We start from the raw sequence: 27118 nt of genomic DNA on the forward strand, positions 1-27118 counted from the left end.
GAAGATGATGATGGTGAATTTAAGTTTTGTTACGCTCCGGATCAGCACTGTGAGCATTACGGAACACCTGTCTATAAAAGCTACTTTCAGATTTATCGAATCCATGGAGAGTTGAGCAACCAGCTGAGCAACCCAGTAAAGAACCCATGAAACCAGGGTTAGAATACCAACACGGTTAGTGCAACACGTTTAGGTAAAATGTACGTATTTAATTTACATGTTTAGCTCAATATTTCACAGTTGCTTTATCTGTTCTTTCGGTTTTACAGATTACCATGTTTATTTATGCTTGTCCCCTATTGTAAGACCTAAAACCACGTGTTTCCTCCGATCCACATGTCGATGCGTCGCCAGCCACTGATATGACAATCTTAGAATCTAACTGGTGAAAGTTTCTCCACGATCTGCCAGTACAGAGAGATCGTGCTGCAATCTATCACAATCCTATAATATTTTGCAGTGCATTCATTCATTCATCATACTTTCACTGACACCACTCACACACACTGACTGCTTCCAAACTTTGCTTACACAACGTAACTCTCATGTTGCCCAGGCCAACCTAGCCCCAAAGGGACACAAGATGGCGTTAAATTGGATTAGCCTTTACTAGCATCCCAAAGTCTTCCATAAAAAACAATTTACCAAGCCTTTCATTTTGTTGGTGGTTTCCAAATGGCTACTCCATGGTGGCTCAAACAGTCACCCTTCCTCACCTTTCCCCTTAGTATCCTGTTAGTGGTTCCATTAAAAGTCTTTCGTTTTCCCAAAACGCAGCTTTTGAGAGAAAACAAGCACAGATCCTGTACAGATGCACTGTGCGTGTGTTCAATTCTATGCACTGAAGCACTGCCACACGATTAAATGATCTAATTCCACTAATGTTACTTAAATACCACAAGATGACGTCACCTACCGTTAAAGTTTGTAGAGCAGCGAAGACGAGTTACTGTCTGCAAATCCCCATTACTAACTGTAGAATGTTAAGTTTCACTTTTGTTTTCACAGTGGGGGACTCTGTGGATTGAGTTCAATGGTGCTGTCTCTTTTGATTTTGTGCCTCTGTATGGGAAACACTGCATCTCACAGTCAAAGACACACTCTAGAGGCCATCTGATGAAGGACATCATCTCACTAAGTGTTACCTGACTGACTGTCTGCCTGACTGCCTGACCTGAATTTGGCTTGTGATGCCCTCGGCTGCGCCGTGGGAAGAACATGACATTTGGGGATTTGGGGAACACACACTTGACAACCAGTTTGATTTGGGCAACTCACATAGCAGTCCTAAAATGCCACCCAATCCCCCAATCTGGTAAAAACTCAACTTTTGCACTTCTGCAACACACAACCACAACAAACATGGAGATGGAACATTTTTGTTTCCACATTTTCTATCGTGTTTTTTCCACCTCTCGCACTCAACCCTCATTAGCTATTGCTGATCTCCGTTCAGATTTGAGTGGTTGACCAGCTCACACTACAGGTGGACGTCGAGACTTATGCAGATTCAGGTTGTAACAATCAAACATGTTTGAAATAATGGCGATGGTCCCGACTGGAATGGGAGCCAAATTATTATGTTCCTGAACCCTCACACACTACAAATTCATCTGTAGGATTGACCCAAACTACCATATCTCAAACTAGCGCCAACTCAATCCAATCTTTCAGTCCACTGGGGCCAAATTGTGGCTGTAATCGATCTATGTCACGTAGTGTGTCCACAGCCTAAGATGACAAATCAAAGTATGCAATGGATTTCTATACTGCCCCCTATGGAAGGACTATAATGCCTAGTGTGTTGCAGAGCCTGGCTTTCTAGAGGCAGGAGCTGATTTTCAGGAAGTTTTATATTGTTTGATAGCAGAAAATTACTATAATATACAGCAGGGGTACAAATACAAATCTTAAAGGTCCACAAAGAAAGTTTTCAATTAGACAAAGGTCCGTTTATTAAGGTCAGTCAAGCTTTTAACGAATTATAATTAAATTATTAAATTAATAATATAAAATTAAGTATAAAATATATATAATATAAAATAAAATTATATAAAATATATAAAATTAAATTAAATAAAACATAAAATTACATATAAAATTTAATTACAAATCACCATTTCCCCATTATCCCCATCCCCCAAACCCGGTTCACACACCCAGCCACCAAAGGTGAATCAAACCATCCTAAGAATCAAAGTCCAAATAAGTCCAGAACTATTGTACATTGTGTCAAACAGTGTTGCTTAATGAGAGAAGTGGCACCTTTGGTCTGCTGCCAAGACTTTGAACTTTGGCACAAAAGGTGTGATGACCAGGCAGAGACACTGATGCAAGTGTTCATTGGTGAGTCGGCTGCGGTACTCGTTCTTCACCGTGTTCATTGTTGAGAATGCAGACTCACTGCTGTAGGCTGGCCACCTTTGAACACGCCATTTTAGATTGATTCACGTTCCAAATCTAGGCTAGTAGCTAACAGCTGACGAAACGAGCTGCGCTGTCAACTTGATCACACCGGTCTTTGTTCTCTTCTCTTTTAAAAATAAAGTTTGAAAAAAAAAAGTGCGGCTCTACAGTATGACGTCGCGTCTGCGACCCACCGCTGTCATGGAGATGACGGGACGCTGAATGTGATTGGACCAAACCAAAGCAGTGTAGACGTCCTCACACAGACAGTGGAGCAGTCGGGCATTCAGAGCGCTGCTTGCAGTGGAGAAAGCGGATAATTTTGACTCGTTGCGTTGCGACGAAGTCTCGCAGATAATACAAATAATACATATGAAAAGTATAATTTGCTCAGAGTCCGGAGACAGTTGTGGTTCGGTCCGGATCCGGACCGGAGTCCGGACTTTGAGGATTACTGATATACAGTATCTGCAGGTTTTAATAGGGTTCTTGATCAGTACAAATACCATGATTAACTTTCAAATTAAGAAGAGGGCATTATAGTTTAAGAGGTTTGCTTCGGTTTGAAACAAGTAAAATAAGAACCAATGTCAAACAAAGATGTGTTTCAGTTGTCGGGGTAAAACTATGGAATGATCTCAGTGATCAATTCAAGTTAATAAGTACTCTGTCAAAATTAAAAAAATCTTTAAAATGGGAAATTATTAATAAATATTAATTGTGAGACTAATTGAATAATTTATGTGTTTCATTAATAAGTAATGAATTTGTTTAATTGAATAAAGAATATAATTTACATATTGTTATGGAGGAATGTGAGCATAATGGGGAAAAAAAAAAAAAAAAAAATTGTTTGAAAGTGTGTTGAGTTGTTTGATGTAATGTACAGGGTGGGCTAAAAAAAAGCATTGCTTCTGCCCAACCCTTTTTTGGTTATAATAATTTTAATCTCGAGAAATGTACAGTTTTTTTTGGAATGTGAACAACCAAAATAAAGTTCATTCATTCATTCATTCAAACTCACTTTCCGACCTGCACTCTGCGCCTCCACAATGTGACATATTACCTATTACCTAAAATTACCTCTTCATTAGGTGTTTCTGTTGGATCGCTGCTCTAATTAGCTAGCTTACTCATCTCTACTGTGAAAATGGGATTTTATTATTGGTCAGTTTACAGTGCATTGTAAGCTGTGCCAGTGACCTGTCAATGTTGTTGCAATTTATAGTGGTTGCTGATAGAGGTCAATAAAATCATAGATTAGCCTACATAAGGCCCCTTTAATTGTGTTGGAAGGGGATCATTACAGGCCTCCTGTCAACATGCAGCCTTATCCCTCTATCCCTCCCTAATGGGGGCTCTGACTAATTCTTTTAAATGAAAATTGTCATTCTCTTTCTCTCTATAGATCTGTCTATTAACTGACTGTGTGTTCACACTTGCTAGCAATCTGAAAGCGTGAAGAGTGAAAGCCTAGATTCCAGTCCAGCTGAAGTTGTTTATGTTGTTTACATGTTATTTATTTGTTTGTTGTTGCAGACATGTTTGTCGACTAAAGGCCTGGAGTCTCTAGTGGAGCCCTCTGTCCAGCTGATGAGGAAGTGTCATCCTAAAACCCCTCTGCCACTGGTGTCAGATCGGTCTGTCTACTCCTTTCCCCTGCCTGGGAGACCAGACACTGACCCGGATGTTGATGTGGGACCAGGTACATTACCATCATAGTATGATGGCCATCATTTAGGGCAGCATCTAGTATTTTTTGGACAGTTATAGATGAAGTAGTAGTAGTAGTAGTTTTGCATAGACATAAACCCAGACAGGGTGATTGAAGGTTTTGATAACCCTAACCCTAATGGGGCTTATTTTGCAATAATGACCAGCTTGCTGTACGACGTTTGACTCAAAATATTGATTTAAAATGATTTAATTACAAGTTAAAGTGATTCACCAGTTTCCTCCAAAAACTAGACCAGCTTGACTGTGCAGTAACCAAGGAGTTGCATCTTTTTGACACAGAGTGGTGGCAGTTATTTGATTAGAAATCAACAAAATCGACTGGAGTTCTTGACTTGACGGATATGGTCAGATGTGAATCAGCGGTCTGTTATTCAGAAATGATTCAGAAATCCTGAATATGTCCATTCGCCAATCAGAACTGAGTGCAAGCAGTGTAGCAAAATAATATAATGAACTGGGCAAGTGCAACAGGGATAAAATGACGAGGAGTGCAAAGAGCCAAGAGTGCAGAGTGTTACATGATATACATGTAGCCGGTGTACAAGTTGTTTAGCTTCTAATGAGCTAAGTTCCTGCGGCAATAGAATAAATTACTGTAATAAATGAAACATAATCCCTGAGCTAGAGGAGTAGACTATGTCAGCATTTTTGCAATCAAATCCTCTAAAGCAGCTTAATGAGGAATAAGTGTAAGGGACAACACTATAAAGCTACAAACTAGAAAAAGATGGATTTTTTTTATTGATTACAATAGAACTTAATGCTCCCTAAGTTCATAAATTCCCATGTCATCTTTGGATGACATGTACACCACTTTGGATGGCATACACCAGCAAAGAAAATCATTCTGAAATCAGAAAAGGAAAAAAGAACAAAACAATCAAGACCCACACTTGTCTCCTGTGTTTGTTTGTTTCTTCCTCAGCCTATTCCTCTCTTTGTCTTCTACAAGTGGGAATGTAATCATACCAACTACAGGAGACATTCCCAAAACATATGGTTTATGAGTATGTTGTTCGTTGTTGGACCGTTGATCCATATGGTTTTATAGGATGGTTGTTGACATCTGATAGCCAGCAGTTACTCATGCTTGGAAAGTGTGACAAAATGAACTGAAGGCAAACCACAGTCAGGACTGACGCTGATATTAAACTTTTTATTCATGTGTTCTTACCTGGTATGAAGACCAGAGATGGTAAATTATGGCAAACAGCACAGATAAATCCATAGTTTCAGATTTGTTTTGACTCCCCCGCTCCCCGGCTGCCAAAATCTCACGGGATGACAAAATTCTGTCTAATAAAAAAGCTGCTTGTGAGTCCGTGCGGATTTTGTTTTCAAGGTTCGCTTGCATTTGGGCAGTGTGAACCTAAACGAGCCAAATACAAAAATGTTACAAAGTAAACTTTTCAACTATGATTCGGACCGAAGAAAAGGACCTGTAGGTGTGATCGCATACCATAATCTTGTTTTGCTTAGCCACGCCACGCAAGTTCGCCATGTCGTTAAACCGATAAAATTGTAATTTTGTGTAGCTTGGACTTTGGTGGCAAAAATCCCAAAATTGAAGAAGCGAAAAAAACAAAACGTTTTTCATAAAACGCAAAATGCCTCAAAATCCAATATGGCGGAAATTGACTACACTGTTTGCACCTGATTTGGCTTGACTCAAGGAATCTGTGGAAAAAGTTTTTTTCAGTCAAACGGTTAACAAGTTACACCAAAACGTAAAATGGCTTGTTGTAGTGCCACCATCTGCCAATCAGTGTAATTGTTGCAGCCTGATTAGCAGCTGACGATTCAAATGTATGGTCTTATGGTTTCTGAGCTCCAGATACTTTTGGGGGAGAGAGAAGAAGAGAGATAGAAGAAGAAGAAGAAGAAGAATCCTAACTAATACAAAAGGCTTTCTAGCACTTTGTGCTCAAACCCCTAAATATTAGTATCGATCGATATAGTGGAAACTATACCTATACACTAAAGACTGAAGCTCTCTCCCTGACCTTCACTTCCAGTCTCACAGCCACTCAGAGGGCTTATCTGTGATTACCTTGGCAACTATTTCCAGCTTGGATGAGAGGAGAAATAGAGGGAGAGAGAGAGGGAGGGAGGGAAGAAGAGGGAATGAGTGAGACATGGAGAAAGAGAGAGAGACTGACACATGGTAACCGTGGTTGGGAAAGCTCCTTTCAAAATGTAATCCATTACCGTTAACAGTTTACTTGATTAAAATTGTAATCACTAGCATAATCTGTTTATTTTAAGTTACCCACAAATATACATTTTACTTTTTTGGCATTTAACTGACGCTCTTATCCAGAGCGACGTACAATGAGGTGAACAGTGAAATCAGCTTCAATTCCTAGATCACTGAAATTACAAACAACAAAAATGAAAGAGGTCAAAGGTCAGCGCCTTAGTGTCCTAACGGTGCTCCTGTGACCATAGAACAACCATGTAACAGTGAAGTGTTAGGAAAAGAAATATAATAAGAGTTAAGGAGAGAGATAGAGGGGTATTTTTTTCTTGGAGTAGTTTGCCTAGAATGTAAAAGTCTGTCTGAATTTACAGATTGTAGAGTAATTTAAATAATGCAATCATCATCTTCAACTATTATTAACCAATATTTCATGATGTGTATAATGATTTGGTAACACTTTACAATAAGGGTACATTAATTAAGGGTTAGTTAATGCCTAATAAGCATTAAGTAACCCGTAATTACCAGTTAACTAATGTGTCTGGTAATCATTTACTAATGGTGTTCATGTTAACTAAGGTATTAATTTATACATTATTTAATAAACTATTAAATAATGTATAAATTAATACCTTAGTTAACATGAACACCATTAGTAAATTACACATTAGTTAACTGTTAATTACTAAGTTAAGGGTTAGTTAATGCTTAATAAGCATTAACTATCCCTTAACTTAGTGACCCTTATTGTAAAGTGTTACCAATGATTTTTGTGTACATGATCTCACAATTCAATCTCACTACTCAAATAATCCAGCAAGAGAGCAGTTAAATGTAATTTGTTACTCTTATCAGTATCAGTTTTCTAGGATGATATCAACATCTTGAGACATTTTTCCACAGAGAATGTGTTAACAGTGCAACAATTTCCAGTCTACGGAAATCAATGTGTTCATAACAATCTCTGATCAATGCTGCATTATCCAGCCTGCTGAATTGGAATGAACATGCTAATCAGCCTCTTTTAGCGTCTTCCAGGGTGACATCAGCCAGAGCCAGACACAGAGGAAATCGCTGCCCGTTATCTACAGGGTGTCTGTGAAGTCTGGTATCATAGGAAACCTGCCAGTATAATGAGTATCAAAGCCTCTTGTTAGAAGTGAACCTACGCCTGTGTTTGGAGACCAGGAACCCTGGGGTCTCGGCTCAAAAGTGATCATACTGTACAGTGTGAAAATTCAAATGCATGTGTACAGTAATACCATATTTCCCCTAATATTGGCCCGGGCCTTTATTTACATCAACTGCAGAGGGTACCAGGCCTTTATTGGAAGCAGGCTTATATTAGAGACAGGCCTTTATTTCTAATTCCCTCTGTTTTATAAGTATATTTGCTCATATTTTAGTACGAAGCCTCCTTGTTTTCTGATCTGATTCTGTTGGGGTTCGTTAGGTAGCCGTTTTTTTGTTACTGCAATGCATTACCGATAATTACAGTAATCAACAACGGCACGCTCCAGAGACTTCCGCCAGCTGAGCCCTCTTTTGGTATACTGCCATCTTGTGGCACTTGTACGTTACTACAAACTACAGTTACATTATATAACAGGCACCAGGAGTTTACCGGTATCCACCGTTGTTTTTTGCTTTGTTTTTTTCCCCGGCCTGTATTTGGGGCCGGCCTTTATTTGTTCGTGTCGACCATTATCGGAGACCCGGCTTTTAATTATTAGAGGAAATACAGTAGTTGCTTCTCAGTGCAGTTTGGCATCTCTCACAGTTTTTTCCTATTTTGTCATTTGGAGGTGTTTCTGCACAGATTGGATAAAAGGAGGCAAGTGTCTTAGGATTTTATGACAGGATTAAAACATTCATGTGGCCTTAAATGCAGCATTGACTTATACCGGTTTCAAGTTGGTGGTCAAAAAGAACCTGGAAGTGCCTGATGCGTTTTTTTTTCAAGTTAGTTTCACATTGATGAATGGTAACGCAAACAGCATGTCTGCAGTCCCATAGTGTCAAGAGTGGACATTGCTTTTTAGGCATCAACAACAGACACACACACACACACACACTAACATTTGCATTACATTTTCTCTCTCCTATCTAGATGAGAGCTGTGAGGAGAGTGATGATGAAGAGGATGAAGAGAACCAAGAGGCAGATAGCAAGGACAAAGACTATGTGAGTGTGTGTGTGTGTGTGTGTGTGATGTGTGCGATGGGGCATATTTTGCCTTCTTCCGTAGCTAAATGTCTTGTCCAAATTTTGTAACGTGTTGTTGCAATGTCATGCGTTGCAGGTAGAGGCACTAAGTGCAAAAAATACTGCTAAATGAATAACTCCAAAAAAGAGGTAGTCGTTCCCGGTGTAAAAACATCCCAACAACTGTCATAGTGGCCAACTGGTTCTTGTCATGGCTAATCAAAGGCGATACGATGAAGGAGGTTGTCAAATGTTGATTCTGACATCTGAAAATATTGGAAATATCACCACCATAGTAAAAAATGACCATAATATATGTGCAGGGGTTGATAGGGTTGTTGAATACTATTAATGTTGAATGACTCAACGATCACTTGTCTAGCTGCTGAGATTTCAGGCTTTCCAGCCTGTACTTTGCCTGATATCAGACAGAATTGTCAACTCGTTACACTCCATTTCCATCTTCAGTGTGACATTGCCTCCACTCTAACTGATTTCCGTGGGGGAGGGGGATTCGATTTTCCTTAACCAATCACTAGAGACCAACGTATCCGCCTGAATCTAACGTCATTTTAAGTCGACACTGATGCGTAGCCATGACAACACCAGAGATGGTTCAGAAAGTATAGAGCATCTTTGACGACACGGAGCGAGGTAAAAACAAAGTACAAAGACTTTTAATCAATTTAGAACAGCCTCGATAGCAGCGTCTATCTTGTCTATAGCGTCTCCATTGTTGTTATTACTCCTCCTTGGTTCCGGCGCACAGCTTGACAACAGCTTGACGACGGCGTTAGTCCCGCCCGTGGCTCTGATTGGCTAATCGTTAGTCCCCCGATCATTTTTCAACCGAGAAACCGCTGTTTCATGTCAAGATGCCAGACCAGAATCAGTCAACTGGTGGAGTGGGCGGATTCAAAGGTCTGGACCCAGGCAAGCCTGTACTGTGTTTTGGAACAAAAAAAAACAGAAACGGTACAGAGTGGCTAAACCCTAGAAAACATTTGTGGTTTTGCTGCAAGCCAATGGTTAAAAGCGTACTATTGCAGTTGCCATCTGGTCTCTGCCATTTGCTGTTGTAGAGTACAACGGGTGGTGACATCACCTGGCACCAAAGATCAGCCAATAGCAGGTGGCAATTGCAATAGCACGCTTTAACCATTAGATGGCAGCACACCCACAAATCCGTATTTATGGTGAAGCCTGACTTCTAATGGTAAAAAGCATGTTACTGAACTGGTCATCTGCTATTGGCTGATCTTTGGTGCCAGGTGATGTCACCACCTGTTGCACTCTATAGAAGGTGACATCACCTGGCGCCACAGATCAGCCAATAGCAGATGGCCAGTTCAGTACCCTACTTTTCACCATTAGATGTCAGGCTTCACCACAGATTTGGGTTTGTACCAGGCCTTAACGTTAGGGTTAGGGCCTTAGACAATCAAGGTTGTCAATGGAAGGTTAGGGTTATACAAGTATAGTAATACAGACTGTGTGTGTATGTGTCTGTGTGTGCTGAAACGAGGGCAAAAGCAAGGGAGAGAACAAAGGAAAAAGAAAGTTGGACAGGATGATGATGAGAGAAAACAAACAGAGAAAAGGAGTTAAGGAGGAGAGGATGGGGGCGTACCAGAGAGGAGACGAATGGAGACAAATAATATCTCAGAAGGAGCGCTGGAGGGAGGGCAGAGAGAGAGAGAGGAGGCACAGAGACATGAAAAACGAGAGGGGATCGAGGAGGATAATGAAAGGGAAAATGGAGAGTAGGTGGTCCCAGTATGGCTGAAATTGTCTCGGGAGACCGGGAAGGAGAGGAGTGGGTGAAACGTAGAGATGAAAAAGAAAAGAGGATTGTAAAAAGTGAGAATAGTAGAGAATCGGAGAAAGCGAAGTAGGGAGCGATAGAGAAGACAGGGAGACAGAGTTGAGGATGGGAGAGAGAGAGGGGGGGGACAAATGGAAGTGACAAGGAAGGGTGAGAGAGCGAGCGAGGGGAGAAATGGCTGTGAGGAAGGGATGGAGGGAGGGGGGGATGGAGAGAAGCAGTGAGAAAAGAGGATTGGAAGAGAGGTAGAAGCAAGTAGAGATGATAAAGAGAAGGGAAAATCAGGACAAGTACAGATTGTGTACTTTATATTTTTAAATTAATGATCAATTTATTTCAGTGTGATCAGCTGACTTCATCTCTTTTATGGAGAATACAGTTTCTAAGATTTTGGCTTGGCTATTCCAGTTACCTGCTTTGGCGTCCTATGCCTTTGTAATGGGAATCATATTAATAACTTCTGCAAAAACATAATCTGTTAGACGTTTTGAAAATGATCCAATAATAATACAATATGACTAAACAGATCAATGGTAACACTTTACAATAAGGGTACACTAAGTTAAGGGTTAGTTAATGCTTAATAAGCATTAACTAACCCTTAATTAACAGTTAACTAATGTCTAATTTACTAATGGTGTTCATGTTAACTAAGGTATTAATTTATACATTATTTAATAGTTTATAAAGATGACCATTAAATGTATAAATTAATACCTTAGTTAACATGAACACCATTAGTAAATGATTACCAGACACATTAGTTAACTGTTAATTAAGGGTTAGTTAATGCTTATTAATTAATGTACCCCTATTGTAAAGTGTTACCAATTATACAATTAAAAAAAATTATAAATAATGTTGTGGTTGATCCCAAAATGCTGACTGGTATGACTTTTTTTTTATGTGAACATGGAATAAATCAGCAAAATAAGAGCATAATGTTGAATGTATGGTTTATTTGGGGAAAGTACTGGAACTTTTTTTTAGGCCTGTGGCTGAGAGAGTCATTCCAATTCCTTCATTACCATGAGAGGAGTGAAAACTCAAAAACCGGCACAATTATCTGCCAGGGCGGTACCATAATTTGAGTTAAATAACTTGAAATAAGCTTGATCAAGTCTGAAAACAAGATAAACTCCCTCGCTAAGCTTGTTATTATTTGCAGCGAGGTGTAAGTAATGAGGTGATTAGGAGCGGGGGAAAGGAGAACGATGGGTGGGAGGAGAGAGGAGGAGAGCTGAATGAGATGGAGAGAGAGAGAGAGGACAGAATGACAGAATGCAACTTCATTGATCCCTTCTGGACAGTTTAAAGGGGCATTACGTAATCTATGACCTCTCCTGGACATGCAACAGCGTTCTGTGTGTGTTTCTCTCTCCAGGATGACGACTTGGAGACAGACCTGAACAAGCTTCGCCGTCGTCCGGACCCGGACAGACCTAAAGAGCTGCTGGCCCAGTACAGCCGATTCTGTCCTGAACTCACACACGACTTCCAGGTATTTGTGTGCGAGTGTGAGTGTGTCAACAGGACTGGATGAAGGTTAAAGGAATAGTTCACCCAAAAATGAAAATTCTGTCATCATCTACTCACCCTCATGCCAAATGAAACACTAGGTGAAATTTGTTAGTCCATATAACACACAGGGAGGTTGCCAGCACAACTTGGTAGCAGCCTTCTCTAAAACAACTGAAGTCAATGGGGACCTGTTCTTTAGAGTTCCAAAACAAAAACAGACAATCACACTGTGAATAGAAAGACCTATACACCATTATTTGTTGCAAATCAATCAGCTGTAGTTAAGATTTGCACTAAATGATGGTGTAAATATACTGTAGGTCTTTTTGGAACTCTGAAGAACTGGTCCCCACTGACTTCAGTTGTTTTGGAGAAGGCTGCTATGGAGTTGTGCTGGCAACTTCCCTGTGTGTTATATGGACAAACTTCACCTGTGTTTCAACTGGCATGAGGGGGAGGAGATGATGACAGAATGTTCATTTTTGGGTGAACTATTCCTTTAAAACTACTGGCACAATACTGCCACCTGTGTCCTTAAAGCAATATTGCACTTAGTTTTAACATGGGGGTTATTTGGCACTTGACCGCCATGAAAACCAGAATATAAACTATTCACCAAGATCGGATGCAGCTGGACGAGTTTGTAGTGTTCAGATTTTTACTTCTCATTCATCTGAATGAAGCCACGAAAATAGACTGAAAACTGACATTTAACACGTTTGTGAATAGATTTCATGTCACAGCAAGAATTTTTGCTTAGAATAAGATAAGATAAGATAAGATAAGATAAGATCAGATAAGGTAAGATAATATAAGATGAGATAAGATAAGATAAGATAAGATGAGATGAGATAAGATAAGATAAGATAAGATAATGTAGGGGAAAAATGAGTCTCACCCTTGTGGGTCAAAATGAATGAGCAAAGGTTCAAGAGTCTTCCGTGGATTCTTTATTCAGACATGCATGGTTCAGTTCAGTGTTCCAGATAAGCCTATAACAAAGAAGTGACAAAGAAAGGAGTGGAGAGGATTCACTTATATAGACCTGAGTAAACAACAACATAAATCTGGACACAGAGCCAAACCCACAGGTTCAGATTTCTTGAGACAAAGCCAACCAACTTAACCTAATATGGAAACACGTATGGATAGCATAAACTATTGTCCACCTATAAGAACACTCAAAACCACGCATAACCATATATAGTGGACATGCACACGTACATGCACTGATTACATCATTATGATATGTAGGGAAAAAAACCCACTCTACTCTGCAGGACAAAGGAAACAAAGGTCAGAGTATGTTATTCATTAAAAAAGACACAGTATTCATTTTCATTTTATTTCTTACAATAAGATGAGATAAGATAGCACTTTTTTGATCCCCTCGGGGAAATTCAAGTGCCACAGCAGCAAGTGGCGGAACAATGCCAAAGAATTCAAGTACAGGAAGGTAATAAAAGAGGTAATAAAATAAAATAAAGGTAATGTACATAATATAAAACTACAGAGACAGTGCAAATAAATGCAAATAATAAATGCATATTTGGATAAGTCCAGAAATAACAACAGGTATTTGATAAGGTGTAGTCACTTATCTCATAGAGTCACTTTTGTTTGCAGTTAGTTGCAGTTGGTTTGGTAAAACAGCTGCAATGCCATAACGCATACATGAGTAAAATCACTGACTATTGAACTATTTAGCTCAACCATGCAACACTGCATACGCAAGTAAGCCTAGAACGATTAATTATTCATGAAAGGTGGGATAGTTTGAGAATTGGGGAAGGATGGATATGAGCTATGTTCCTAACTACATTTGACTGGGAGTTGGGCTGGTGACTAAGAGGACCATTATGCTATGTATGTATGTAGATAGTTGGATATGTGTGAATGGTGATGTATTTTTTGCATTGCCATGCAATATGTGTATGTATATGTATACGTATATGGGATTATGTGTGATTGTGCATGTGCAGATGTATGTGTGTATTTATAGATCATGTCAAAATGATCTTGGGGGGGGTGTTAAATAATAGTAAAAAAAAAACAAAAACAAAAAAAACCCACTGCATACGCAAGTTCCAGGCTGATTCGGGTGACGTCATTCAAGCTGACTTGGTCACTGAAGCAGATTAGTCTATGATATGACAGACTGGCTTTAGTGTTAAACACTAATCCAGCCACTGTGAAATGAGTCAAATGAACTGAAATCAAACAACTTGGAATGCAATGCACCCTAATGGACCCTCGTGGATCCGGGCCTGGTCAGAGCTTTAGTGCACTTGCTATATTCCTGTGACCATAGAATCATGTAAGAGCAAACTTAAGATTTTTTTCTTTTAGAGCAATCAAATGTGAGGTAAGTGGGAAGGTCATTCCACTATATTGGGCAGCTAGCATGTCAGTTTGGCAACATGATGGTCAAACTAAAATGTACGATCGCCCGTCTGTTTCAGACAGCCGTGAAGGTCATCGGTTTGAGGCAGCAGCCTTCTCGTCAGTCCATGTTTGAGCGGTAACTCCTCAGGCAGAGCAGGGAACGTTCAAATCCCCACAAGCTTCTCCATCCAATATTTCTCAGTTTGTGCCTTCAGGTTGATGCTATAGAGCAGTGATTCTCAACCTTTTTCATATCAAAGACCCCTAATTTAGTATACATTAGGGCCACAGACCCCCATTTGATGAGATTTCCCAAATCTGAGAATATTTTGTCTGTTTTTGAATTCCATGACTATCTGTATTGTAGGTAGAGAGGTAACAGTGAAACTATGATCAAAATAGTCATTCTACTACATTATCTAATTGTGTCAACTTCTTGTAAAATAGTGTGAAATAGTGGTGTAGTTTAACAATTCATCAATTTGCTTGACCCCCTGGAACCCCCTCAAGGACCTCCAGGGGTCCTTGAGGGGGTTTTAAAGATGGACAGAGAGAGATTACCTTAGAGTCGGGCAGAGTGAGAGAGAGAGAGACAGGTGGACAGACAGGTGGACAGACAGACAGACAGACGGACAGACGGACAGACAGAGAGGGCTCAGCGCCTGATGAAGTTTTTCCTGTTTTAATCTTGTTTGTAAATGTTGACAGTGAGCTCACACAGCCAGAAGTTCACTCATGGCTCTGGAGAACGGATTACTGGCTTACTGGAAAGAGAGAAAACTAATTGCATTCCTCTGATAGACTGAATGTGACAGAAGTAAAAAGGAAAAAAGCACGCTGAAATTAACAAAACCCACCACAACTGGTAGTTTACCACCAGCCAAATACTGGTAGTTTGCCACCAACCAAAGACTAGTAGTTTACCACCAACCAAATGCTGGTAGTTTACCACCAACCAAAGACTAGTAGTTTACCACCAACCAAAGACTAGTTTACCACCAACCAAATACTGGTAGTTTACCACCAACCAAAGACTAGTTTACCACCAACCAAAGACTAGTTTACCACCAACCAAATACTGGTAGTTTGCCAACAACCAAAGACTAGTAGTTTACCACCAACCAAATACCACCAACCAAATGCTGGTAGTGTACCACCAACCAAATGCTGGTAGTTTACCACCAACCAAAGACCACCAACCAAATACTGGTAGTTTGCCACCAACCAAAGACTAGTAGTTTACCACCAACCATATACCACCAACCAAGTGCTGGTAGTTTACCACCAACCAAAGACTAGTAGTTTTACCACCAACCAAAGACTAGTAGTTTACCACCAACCAAATACTGGTAGTTTGCCACCAACCAAAGACTAGTAGTTTGCCACCAACCAAAGACTAGTAGTTTACCACCAACCAAATACCACCAAATACCAATGGTGGTAATTCTAATGTGTCACTATCACTATTCGAAATACATCAACTGTCTTGAGTGGTATTCCATTTGTTCTCTTTTTCTTTTTCTTCTATAGCACTTTGTAGCTTTGTTTGGAAATGTGTTTTACAAATGAAATCATGTTTGTGATTATGATTATTAGAAAAAATACTTTGGCAGCTAAGAAATTAAAACGGGTGGTGAAATTGTGTTGGTTCATTTTTTTGGTTGGGACCTTTTCTTTTTTGTGATAAAAAAATAAAATGAGAGAGAGAGAGAGAGAGAGAAAGAGAGAGAGAGAGAGAGAGAGAGAGAGGGTGCTCTAATATCAATTATGGTCATTATTATCATGACTTACATGGCTGTTACTACAGGTAGACATGACTGATTAGAGACAGAGAGACAGGAAATGATGGGGGGAGAGAGAAAGAGGGAGAGAGACCAACAGAGAACGTGTGTGCTAATTTCAAACATGGTCATCATCATCATGACTTACACGGCTATTACCAGAGGTAGACATGACTGATGAGAGAGAGAGAGGGGGGGAGAGAGAGAGAGAGAGAGAGAGAGGCTGAGAGAGAGAGAGAGAGAGAGAGAGAGAGAGAGAGAGAGAGAGCCAAGGGCATCACGAGCCAAATTCAGGTCAGTCAGTCAGGTAATGCTTAGTGAGATTGACCTCTAGAGGGTGTCTTTGACTAAGAGATGGCCTCTCGCCTATGGGCTAAATGCCACTACACTGCAACTAAATACGGTTGTCATTCCTCATGGAGCTTAACCCTGTTAAATTCACACGCACCCCTTTTTCACCGAATTAGCTCTGGTTCTTGAACCGGTTCCGTTCAGGATTCTTGGAACCCTGGTGCTATCTAGCGAACCAGCCCGCATTTCCACCGGTTTTGAGCGGAACCATTGTAATCAAGGATGCGTCATCAATGGAGGGCGTTGCACAATGCACACCGGAAGTAAACAGTAGTAGCAGCAAGATGGCGGATCGCATTGATTACCTGCAAGCTTTTGTTTTGTTATTATACCTGTAGAATATGACATGCCCACTGATGTCGTCACGGTTCGCACTTGAAAACCTGCTATTTTTTGGTTCCAGCTGGGAACCAACTTTTCGGGTTCTGAACCAATTTATTTTTGGTCGAAATGCTCCGAACGGTTCAAAATTAGCTGCGCGAACCGGACCGGAACCTGTTCCATGTTGGTGGAAAAGGGGTAATAGTTTGGTTATTAAGGAGAGAACCGCAATCTACAACCGAACTCACTACCTGAAAATTCAGTTTACTACTGAATTTGAGAGCGGATTCGGTTAGTCCGAGTAGTGTGTACCAGAACCGGACCGGACAACTGGTTGTTAAGTGACGTAAGGCGCAACAGTGTGTTATGAGAAATTCTCAAATTTTCTATCCAGCCTGTTTCCTCAACATTGCACTTGTTCCTACCAGTTCTGCGGTCTCGGCCTGGCCCAAGTGTTGCGGTTAAAAGTATCAAGTCCATGCAACAGAAAAAGAGAACATGACGCCGCTGTCAGTGGCAGTTTATTAAGATCTTATGGATACATTGACGCCTCTGGTTACTGGTGTTACTGGTGTCAAGTTGAATTGAATTGAATTGAACACATGTCTGTACAGGATCTGTGCTTGTTTATCTTGACTTTTATTGTCAGTACCAGGTTTTATTGTTATTACCATTCTCTCTCTGTATCTATTATTTTCCCCTCTATATGCTTTGGCAAGACAAATATATTTACATGTCATGCCAATAAAGCAAGTTGAAATTGAAAATTGAAATTGAGACAGAGAGAGAGAGAGAGACACTTACACCTTTGTTTTCTTTGATATGAACCATGGTGGAAAAGTTGCCTTTGCTGCATTTTTGTATTTGGTTCGTTCGGTGCCCAAATCACAAGTGAACCAAGGCTTGGAAACAAAAGTCACATGACTGACAAGGAGGTTGAATAAACCGCTCATAGCCGGTTCTCCCTATAGGCTGAATAGGCAAATCAGCCAATTTAATGTATTTTTTCTACTTTTGAAAAATATACTGTATATATCTTACCGTTCTTATTGGATACATTACGTGCCAGCGATCGTTCAAACCAATCAAAAGCACTGATTTGAGGAAGGCCCGCCCCCAGCAAGAGATGGCGCTTATTGGCTGAGGCACCCTGACAGTCTTCATTTTAAGCTCAGGTCCAACACAACATTCACCTTTGTACTTGTTACTTTTTTTCTTTTTTTTTTGATGTTCATGCGCTGTATCTTGCTCTATCATCATGGTTGACGGTGGGTAGGATTTGTCTTAAAAAGGGGGCCTCCACAGAAAATTTTGCCCGGGGCCTCCAGCAGTTTAGAGCCGGCCCTGCTTACATGCGTCTCGTTCGCATTACAACTGAATTTTTTTGTGCGCATGTGAACGTGACCACTGTGCGTATGAGAGTAAAAGAAGACAAAGAAGCAAGTGTGCGAGAGAGAGAGTGAGAGAGAGAGAGAGAGAGAGAGAGAGAGAGAGAGAGAGAGAGGGTGTATGTGTGTGTGTGTGTAGAGCGAGAGAGACAAAGACAGAAATAGACTCGACAGTGACGGATGGGAGGTAATGAACGAGCGCCTCGGTCCGTGATAATGTTTCATGTCATAAAACACAGGATACCATTTGACTTGACGCTTGATAAATGCGATAATATCTGACTAATAGGTAGCATATTCAACCTAATATGTTATAATATATTATAGGGACATGTTGCCAAAGCAGCCGGGATAAAACCCCCGTATTAAATCTGACTTGAGATGCTCGCTGATATCCGGAATTACAAACTGTACGGCGTCACGCTCGAGTAACCGTGACGATTGTGTAAACGCGACACGTCCTGCAGAATCCTCGCATCACCAATTTGCCAATTTCTCCTTCATGTGCAAAACATGTTGTGGCCCTGGGACATATCAGTTCTTTAAAAGTTAACTTTATGGCAATATATATTTTCTGACGCTGACAAAACGTTAGCGATTCTCAAACTTTTTCATATCAAGGACCCCAAATTTAGTCCACATTAGGGCCACGGACCCCCGTTTGATGAGATTTCGTCTCTCGGACCCAAATCTGAGAATATTTGTACTGTTAGATATGATTTTGTCCAGAATTCCATGACTATCTGTATTGTAGGTAGAGAGATAAAAGGTAAACTAGGATCAAAATAGCCATTCTTCTATATTCAATAAGTGTATTAACTTCTTGTAAATGAAGTAATGGTGAAGCTGGGGACCCCCTGGAACCCCCTCAAGGACCCCCGGGGGTCCCCGGACCCCACGTTGAGAACCACTGCGATAGGAGATGGTAGAATTAAACATTTTCTCCCCTCTCGCGCTTTCTCCATAGCAATGAATAATGTTTACCACAATGAATATGATATTACATTGACCAGACCTATTAAGTCATGTTTGATTAAATGGTCTCTATTTCAGTAAAGAATCTGTTAAAATGCTAAGAACATGACACTGTATTTATTCTAATGGACATGGTCCTAAATCAACGAGGCATTAGGAGAAGCAAGTTTTGAAATGATACATTGCTAAGAGTGTGTTCAGTCAGGCACTGTACATAAAGATGACACAAATATGTTTTATTATCACGCGAGTTTTGCTTTCTTCATTCATTTTCTTGGTACTTTATAGAGCAGGAGGAATTTATCTTGACACTGCACTTGACAATGCATTTCCATGGATGGTTTGTGAGCTGGGTAAAGTGCAGCTCAGCATGCCAAGACCTGGGCACATGGGTTCAAGGGTGGGAGGTGATGAAGTTCTATTTATTCCCGACAAACCCGAACGCATCACCTCCTGTGTGCCAGAGGATTTTTCCCAGGAAACACCTAACCAGTACTTACAAAAAAGCCACATGTGAAAACCCACATGTGAATTCAAAGCACATGTGCTTTTTTCGACACATGTTGGTTTTCATACATGAACATGTGAAATTTCGGTAACACTTTCTATGATACCAGTGTCTATAATACATTATAATCATACTTATAACACATTATAATGCCATCATAATGCATTATAAGTATAGTTCTAATCATGCATAGACTATTATAATGTTTTATAACATTACTCATAATCTGTTATAAAGCTTTTTCATTTAAGTGGTAATGAAAAAGCTTTATAACAGATTGAAGTAATGTGTTTATAATGTTATAAAACATTATAACTGTCTATGCATGATTATAACTATACTTACAATGCATTATGATGGCATTATAATGTGTTATAAGTATGATTATAATGTATTATAGACACTGGCTTCATAGAAAGTGTTACCGATAATGATAATTTCCCACTTTCACATTGACATTTTCACCTTTTCAACTTTTTTGCATGTGAAATAAAGTTTGCACATGTGAAACAAATACTGACATATCTAATGGCAGGTGCAAATGTCAAAAAAGTTCCCATGTGAACAAAAATAACACTTCACCTAGACATTGAATTTTTTTTACATCTGAAGTAAAAACTGTAACGTGATGCCAGATTACAACGTGAGAAAAGTTGTTCACATGTCAAAACCAGCTTGTCCAGAAAGCACATGTGCTTTTAGTTTTCACACTTTTTTGTAAGGGCGGGCATTTAGAACAGCAAATGGAAAAGCTTTCATGAACTGGTGAATGAATCTGTGATAGAGTGCAAAACGTATGATTTTTTCTTCAAATTTGACCTTTTTCATGCAAAAAAAAACAAAAATCAAAAAATTATTAATATTTTTATTCTTGTCAGGGTGGAAAAGCCTTTGAAACAGCATTTAGACCATCATGGGACACTAAAACTCTCCATTGAAAGCCAGACTAAATAATGAAATTGTTAGCAACAGGACAAGGCAGATTTCATTGCCAGCATTACAGTCTGTTGAGTAAAATCCTCCCACACCACCCTGGAATGATTTCTCTGATCAGACATCTGAAAACAATAATATTAAATTATATTAACCAGACCTGATTTTTAACAAAAGACCAATATTGGTCTAACCCTGCTCTCTAGCCATCACTCGCCAACATCTAGTGCTTCCATTGGTTCCCTTTAATTAGTTCTGTGAATAGAAGCCAGCAACCTTTTGACTGCTGGTTGAACCCTGCTACAGTTTGCCTTGATTTCAAAATTCTGAATATATCAATTTGTCGAGGGAAGTAAACCAAAATGCTGTTGTGAATTTATCTTTTAAATTGCTTTTGTGACCTTTTAGCAGGCTTGATATAATGCAGTTATTGTGGTTATTCCATCAACAGATTAACTCCTACACTTCAATCCCACTCTTCAAACACATGTCATAACTGTAAACCAGCCACTACATGAGGATTGTCAGTGGGTTACTTTAACCTCTTCTGTGTTTGCAAATGAATATAGGTTTTTTTCAGTTAAAATACACAGTCAAAAGACAAAAAAAGACAAAAAAAATATTAAATGTACCCAACAGATTTGGGATTTCTCAAATGTGCTTAAATTATTTTTTTCTAACTTCTCCATATCTAACAAAATAGTAATGCAATTTTTATGTGTTGTGTTATATGTCTGCAAAAATGTAGATCGTATATATCATTTGCCTGTTCTGCACTATACAATGATTTATAAAGTCAGTGAGTAGTTTTTATGCTACACATAATATGCCGCTTCTTTGGACATGATGAAACGTGTGTGGTATGAAACTGGTAGAGTCAAATAGCATGACCGCAAACCAACCTGTCTGTGTCTCCCAGGAGCTGGGCTCAGGGTCCGAGCCAGAGGAGAGTTCATCATCGTCATCCTCATCTTCGTCAGATGAGGAAGCTCTGTTCCTCAACAGCTCTCCTCTTCACCAGCCCAGGAGAGCCAGAAGGAGGAATAACTCCAGGACCGATTCCTCCGCCTCCTCTCCCGGATCTCCTCCAGAACCACAGTTTTCCACTGGAGGATGCACACAAGGTCAGGGAATCGGAGCAATAACCTCACTACCTTCTATATTCTGATTAAGATGTTTACATGATTTGCTCATAGAACTGTTCCATTCATATTCATAGTCCGATTAACAGGACAAAGGAGAATCACTGGAGCACACGGACAGTTTAAGCCGTTATTGGAAACCATGGAATCCATTTCCCTCAAAATCCTGAGCATGATGACAGCTTCAGCCTCACCCCAAAAATGTTGGGACTTCTTTTTTTCTGGTGTCTGTCATCTTTTTCCGCTGTAAACAAGTTCTCAAGTTAAAGAGTTTGCATGTCTAAAATGCACTTCAATAATGCGACTGTTTTAATGATTATGCTTACTCCGACTATGAGCTTATTCGGGTTAAAGAGTAACTAAACCCCAAACCCAAATCTGTGATGAAGCCTGACATCTACTGGTGAAAAGTAGGGTACTGAACTGGCCATCTGCTATTAGCTGGTCTTTGGTGCCAGGTGATGTCACCACCTGTTGTACTCTATCGAAGGTGACATCATCTGGCACCGAAGACCAGCCAATAGCAGATTGCCAGTTCAGTACCCTACTTTTCACCAGTAGATGTCAGGCTTCATCACAGATTTGAGTTTGGGGTTCAGTTACTCTTTAAGGTAATCAGAAAATGCTGTTTACATGGCAATTTCTTATTCAGACTATTGTCTTAATCAGGTTAATATTGGATTATTGCTGTCCATGTAAACATAGTCACTGTCTTTTGTTTGTAATTATCCGATTTCAAAAATTGGTACAGTTACTGTAAATAGCACAGGGTTTCAAGGGTAAATAACATTTTACACAACTGGAAATAACGGTTGGCACTGGTTGTAGGTAATGGTGAGTCTAGTCAAAATGATTAAATTATTATGATTTTGAAGGCAAAGTAATTGTTAAGTAATTGATTTCCAGCAGGTAATCAGTCATATGTTATGGATTCAATTTTATGTTTATAAGTAATATTGAACATAGGGGATGGCATAAGGTCAAGTGGTTTTTCTAAGTTACTGGCCCAGTAACCAGTATTGACAGCACTTCTCTTATGATTATTCAGATTGCTATTAATGAATTATGGGCTACCTTCTGTCTTCTGTCTTCAACAGAGCTTCTTCCCTACGAACCATGAAATCATGAATAAAGACTGCTACTCATGATAGCCAAGTTCTATTAGCCTATCAAATATGCGGAATCATAGAGTGCAGGTTTTTCATTCATGACTTTACTGAAAAGTGCCATATAAATCAGGTTTATATGACTCATAGTAATATGCATAACTGATGAGTCAAGTTCAAAAAAGGAATCATTTCAGTCTTCTTAAAGTGTACATGATCATAACAATTTTGTGACATAACATTTGATAGAAATTATCAATGAACTTTGACTTTGACAAATCATTGCCATTTTTCTCTAATTTTGTAAAACTGGAAATTGAAATCACCTCAAACAAGCAAATAGTAAACATGTTGTCCCCCACCAGTGATGTAGTTCCACCCTTGGGTCAGTCGGTGATTGCTGAATGTACTTGAAATATGAGTGAAATTGTATAAGCATTTTGGTATGGGACAATGAAAGGACAGATTGACCATATATTTCTGTTGCCTACTCTCCTCAGAATTAGGCTTACAAGTTATATCTTGAAATGTAGTAACTGTAATTGTCCTGTTTTTATTCAATACAGTACAAAATATAAGAACTACAATACGCAATAAATACAATCCGTACATTACACAATGTACACTACAATACAATTTATAATACAATATACAATATAACATACAACACCAGGAGCGTGAGTGTTATGAATAATATAAATGCTAAATGATAAGTGATATATGGTATTGCACAGTAGGTAAGTGGTAATATGATATAAGTAGTCAACACTGACGGCACAGTGGTAGCGCAGTGATGAGTGCAATAACAGTCCAACAACTGTACAATAACTACAGTGTCTTGTCTCACTTCAACACATCAACCCAGTCTGATGTCTCCAAGTGTGTAGCGTGTGTAGACTATTATGTTACCTATGATAACTTTAACTGTATTGTTTTACCACTGAGTCCCCACTGATTGTCCCCCACATTGTATGATAACTCTAACTGTATGACCTGCTTTACCACTGAGTCCCCATTCATTGTCAATGCCGCCCCCTAGCGGCACAAAGTCAACATTACAGTGTGACTAACAAACTAACGAACGAACGAACGAACAGAGCCACAGTCCCCCCTTTGGTGGGGGACAATAATCGAGTAAATGAAGCGGGCAAGAATTTGAAATGTCCCCATCAAAAACCTAAACAAAAAAAAAACAAAAAAAAAAGTGAGATAAGCATTTTCTCCTCTCTCCTCTCCAGCTGCGGGCCAGTTGGAAGCCCGCGATTTCCACAGTCATAGCAACGTCCTCAGCAGCAGCCCCAGCGTTCGGACCAAGGGGAGGCAGGCAAGGTAAGGTGAAATCCTCTCTAGGTGGTAGAAAATGATTCATTCACGTTTACATGTTGGGGCAAAACCTTCATCAGGGCGTGAAATGATGAAATGAAATGTTATCTGAAAACAGCAAATGAATACCTGCTAGAAAATGATCACTTACATCGCAGTGACCTCAGTAATGTCTGTCTTCAAACAAATCAGTAGCACATCATCATGTTCATATTTTGACTTTATAAATTTGGATCCGCATCAAAAACGGTATATCATTTTGCAGATAAAGAGGCCAAGCTACATAATTGGAAGAAATATTAGATTTATTTTCTTAATATTTTGACAAATGTGTTATTTAATCCATTTTTTATTTTATTTTATTTTATTTTGTCAGCAAAATCCACCTTTTGTCACATCCATTTCAGTAAAAATTTTGTGCTCTTTCTGTCTTGTGATGCCTGTACTGGCTGAAATAGGCAGACTAAAAGTTTTCAAACAGTTTTCAGAATATCTCTATGGTTATAGTTTTGCTTATTATCCAAAGGCAAAACTTGACAATATATATTTTTCTGCAAAACAACTTCATTTTTTATGGCCCTTAGTCTTCTAATAAATTTCACTCGCATTTGTAGTCGCTTTGTTTACAAAAAATGAAAATCATTTAAGCCTCGTCATTGTCACTTGAATATCAAATATGGTGTTGGACAAAAATCTTTCATCATAATTTTTGTCGACAAAATTAACACCGACGTATGACAGTGCATGCTTGACCTCTCCTTGTTTTCTGAACCTAGGAGTTTGACCCCTCCTTGTTTTCTGATCCTAGCATTCTGACCCTCCTTGTTTTCTGAACTTAGGTGTCTGACCTCTCCTTGTTTTCTGAAGTTAGGAGTCTGACCCCTCCTTGTTTTCTGAACTAAGGAGTCTGACCTCTCCTTGTTTTCTGAACTTAGGAGTCTGACCCCTCCTTGTTTTCTGAAACTAGAAGTCTGACACCTCTTTTTTCTAAGCTCTCATCAGTCTGACCCCTCCTTGTTTTCTGAAATTAGGAGTCTGACCCCTCCTTGTTTTCTGAACTAAGGAGTCTGACCCCTCCTTGTTTTCTGAACCTAGGAGTGTGACCCCTCCTTGTTTTCTGAACCTAGGAGTCTGACCCCTCCTTGTTTTCTGAACCTAGGAGTGTGACCCCTCTTTTTTCTAAGCTCTCATCAGTCTGACCCCTCCTTGTTTTCTGATCCTAGCAGTCTGACCCTTCCTTGGTTTCTGCTGCTAGGGGAGAAACCACTCCAGGTGAGAAAGAGGAACTGCAGGACGATGAGGAGGAGGAGGAAGGAGAGGAGGCCCATCATCGCACCATGGTAGACAGGTTACTGGAGAGACATGGAGCGTGCATCCCCCACCACAAACCCAAACTGTACCGCGCCGCGGCCGCCCAAACCAAATCTATTCCGGGCTTCAGCATCCTGGCCTTTCCTGACTTCTGGGGACACCTCCCACCACTGGGACATGAACCCATGGCACCACGCAAACCTAAAGTGCAGAGGTACTGATTGCTATCATGTTGCTCTAATTTTTACTGCAGGCTGTTTGGGGAGTAATGGATTACGTGTAATGGGATTACAGTAATCTGCTTTTAAAGCAATATTCCACTTAGTTTTAACATGGGGATTATTTGGCATTTGAACGCCATGAAAACCAGAATATAATCTACTCACCAAGATGGATGCAGATGGACAAGTTTGTAGCGTTTGTAGTGTTTGAATGAAGCTGTGAAAACAGCCTGAAAACACGTCTGTGAACAGATTCAACCACAGATCCTGCTTTTAAGACAATAAAGCAGTAACTGGTCCATCCTTATTTTGCATCTCTATTCTTGTCTTACACTAAAATTAGTAATAAAAGTAGATCCGGTCTCCCAAACAAGAACTATCTCTTCAACGTGGTATCCCTCCTCTATGTTGTCTTCTATCAATAAAAATGCTATTTGACTTTGAATTTTGACTTTGTCCTACAATTGTACAGTTTTGGGAAAATCTTCATATGGATATTATCAACATTCTGGGCTATGATATACCAAGGTCATGTATAGTACTGTACTTTGGTAATATAACAGGAGATATTGTGTTAAGAGAAGAAAGTTGCTGAAAGGCTTGTTGTCAGCTTGTAAAAAGGCCATTACGAAGAGATGGTACACGGCAGAACCGCCAACACAAGATGGATGGCTGAAAATTGTGAATGAAATATATGATATGGAACAGTTAACTCATAGGATAAGAGTTCAAGAGGAACGATGTCAAGAGAAATGGGAGAAATGGACAATGTTTACATGTCAACAACAAGACAAGAGAATGAACCACTGAATATGTCACAGGAATAAGTAGGCCTTGTGGAGAAAGTGCAACCCAGACCTTTTCTTTTTTTCTCCTTTATTTGTATGTGTTCTTTTTGTAATGGAAAAGCAATAAAAATAAAGTATTAAAAAAAAATGCTATTTGGCGAATTCTAGAATGCCAAACCAAAGGTCCACTGAAAATCACAGTAGACTAGTAGTAAACTATCTATCTATGCATCAGGCTCCACTTCTCTGCTTCTTCCTTGCCTCTATCTTTCCCAACCATTTTCCATTACTTTCTCACCTTCACACCTTTTCACCTTTCTCACCTTCACACCTCTTTTCCTCCCCCCTTTACTTACTTTACTTACTCTCTCTCTTTTTCTTTAGTATACTTTCTATCCTCTCTTAATCAGACATGGCGGTACCGACAGCCTTAGAGCTCCATCGTTTAACATTGACAACAGCAATAATATTTTATGAGATACCCGTCACATAGGGCTTTACCGATACAGAAACGCTGTATTGATTCGCAATTTGCTCTCAACTTTTGACCGATACAAGCTATTTGAATTGATGTAGCCGTATCTTAAACATTTAGATGGGTGCATTGGTTCAAATCAGTGAATAGTTACACCCCTACAAAATAGGTGATTAAACACTGGATTTCACTGAAACATGTTTAAAGGCCAATATT

General features: G+C 39.6%; 1 protein-coding gene across 1 annotated transcript in view; it reads left to right on the forward strand.

The window, feature by feature from the left end:
• Positions 1-27118, forward strand: part of LOC139666391 (cytosolic carboxypeptidase 4-like) — a gene marked incomplete at its 3' end in the record, with an annotated part of 92800 nt that overhangs the window by 54536 nt on the left and 11146 nt on the right. Inside the window, exons 8-13 of the mRNA XM_071545593.1 lie at positions 3946-4111; positions 8454-8527; positions 11758-11874; positions 21456-21660; positions 24023-24113; positions 25363-25632. Of these exons, the coding sequence (XP_071401694.1) occupies positions 3946-4111; positions 8454-8527; positions 11758-11874; positions 21456-21660; positions 24023-24113; positions 25363-25632 (923 nt within the window). The remainder of the gene's footprint in view (positions 1-3945; positions 4112-8453; positions 8528-11757; positions 11875-21455; positions 21661-24022; positions 24114-25362; positions 25633-27118) is intronic.

This window comes from Centroberyx affinis, unplaced genomic scaffold (assembly GCF_046629955.1).
Source record: "Centroberyx affinis isolate AG114_WGS23_722 - 3 ecotype Tasmania unplaced genomic scaffold, CSIRO-AGI_Caff_v1 ptg004976l_1, whole genome shotgun sequence".
Classification (NCBI taxonomy): domain Eukaryota; kingdom Metazoa; phylum Chordata; class Actinopteri; order Beryciformes; family Berycidae; genus Centroberyx; species Centroberyx affinis.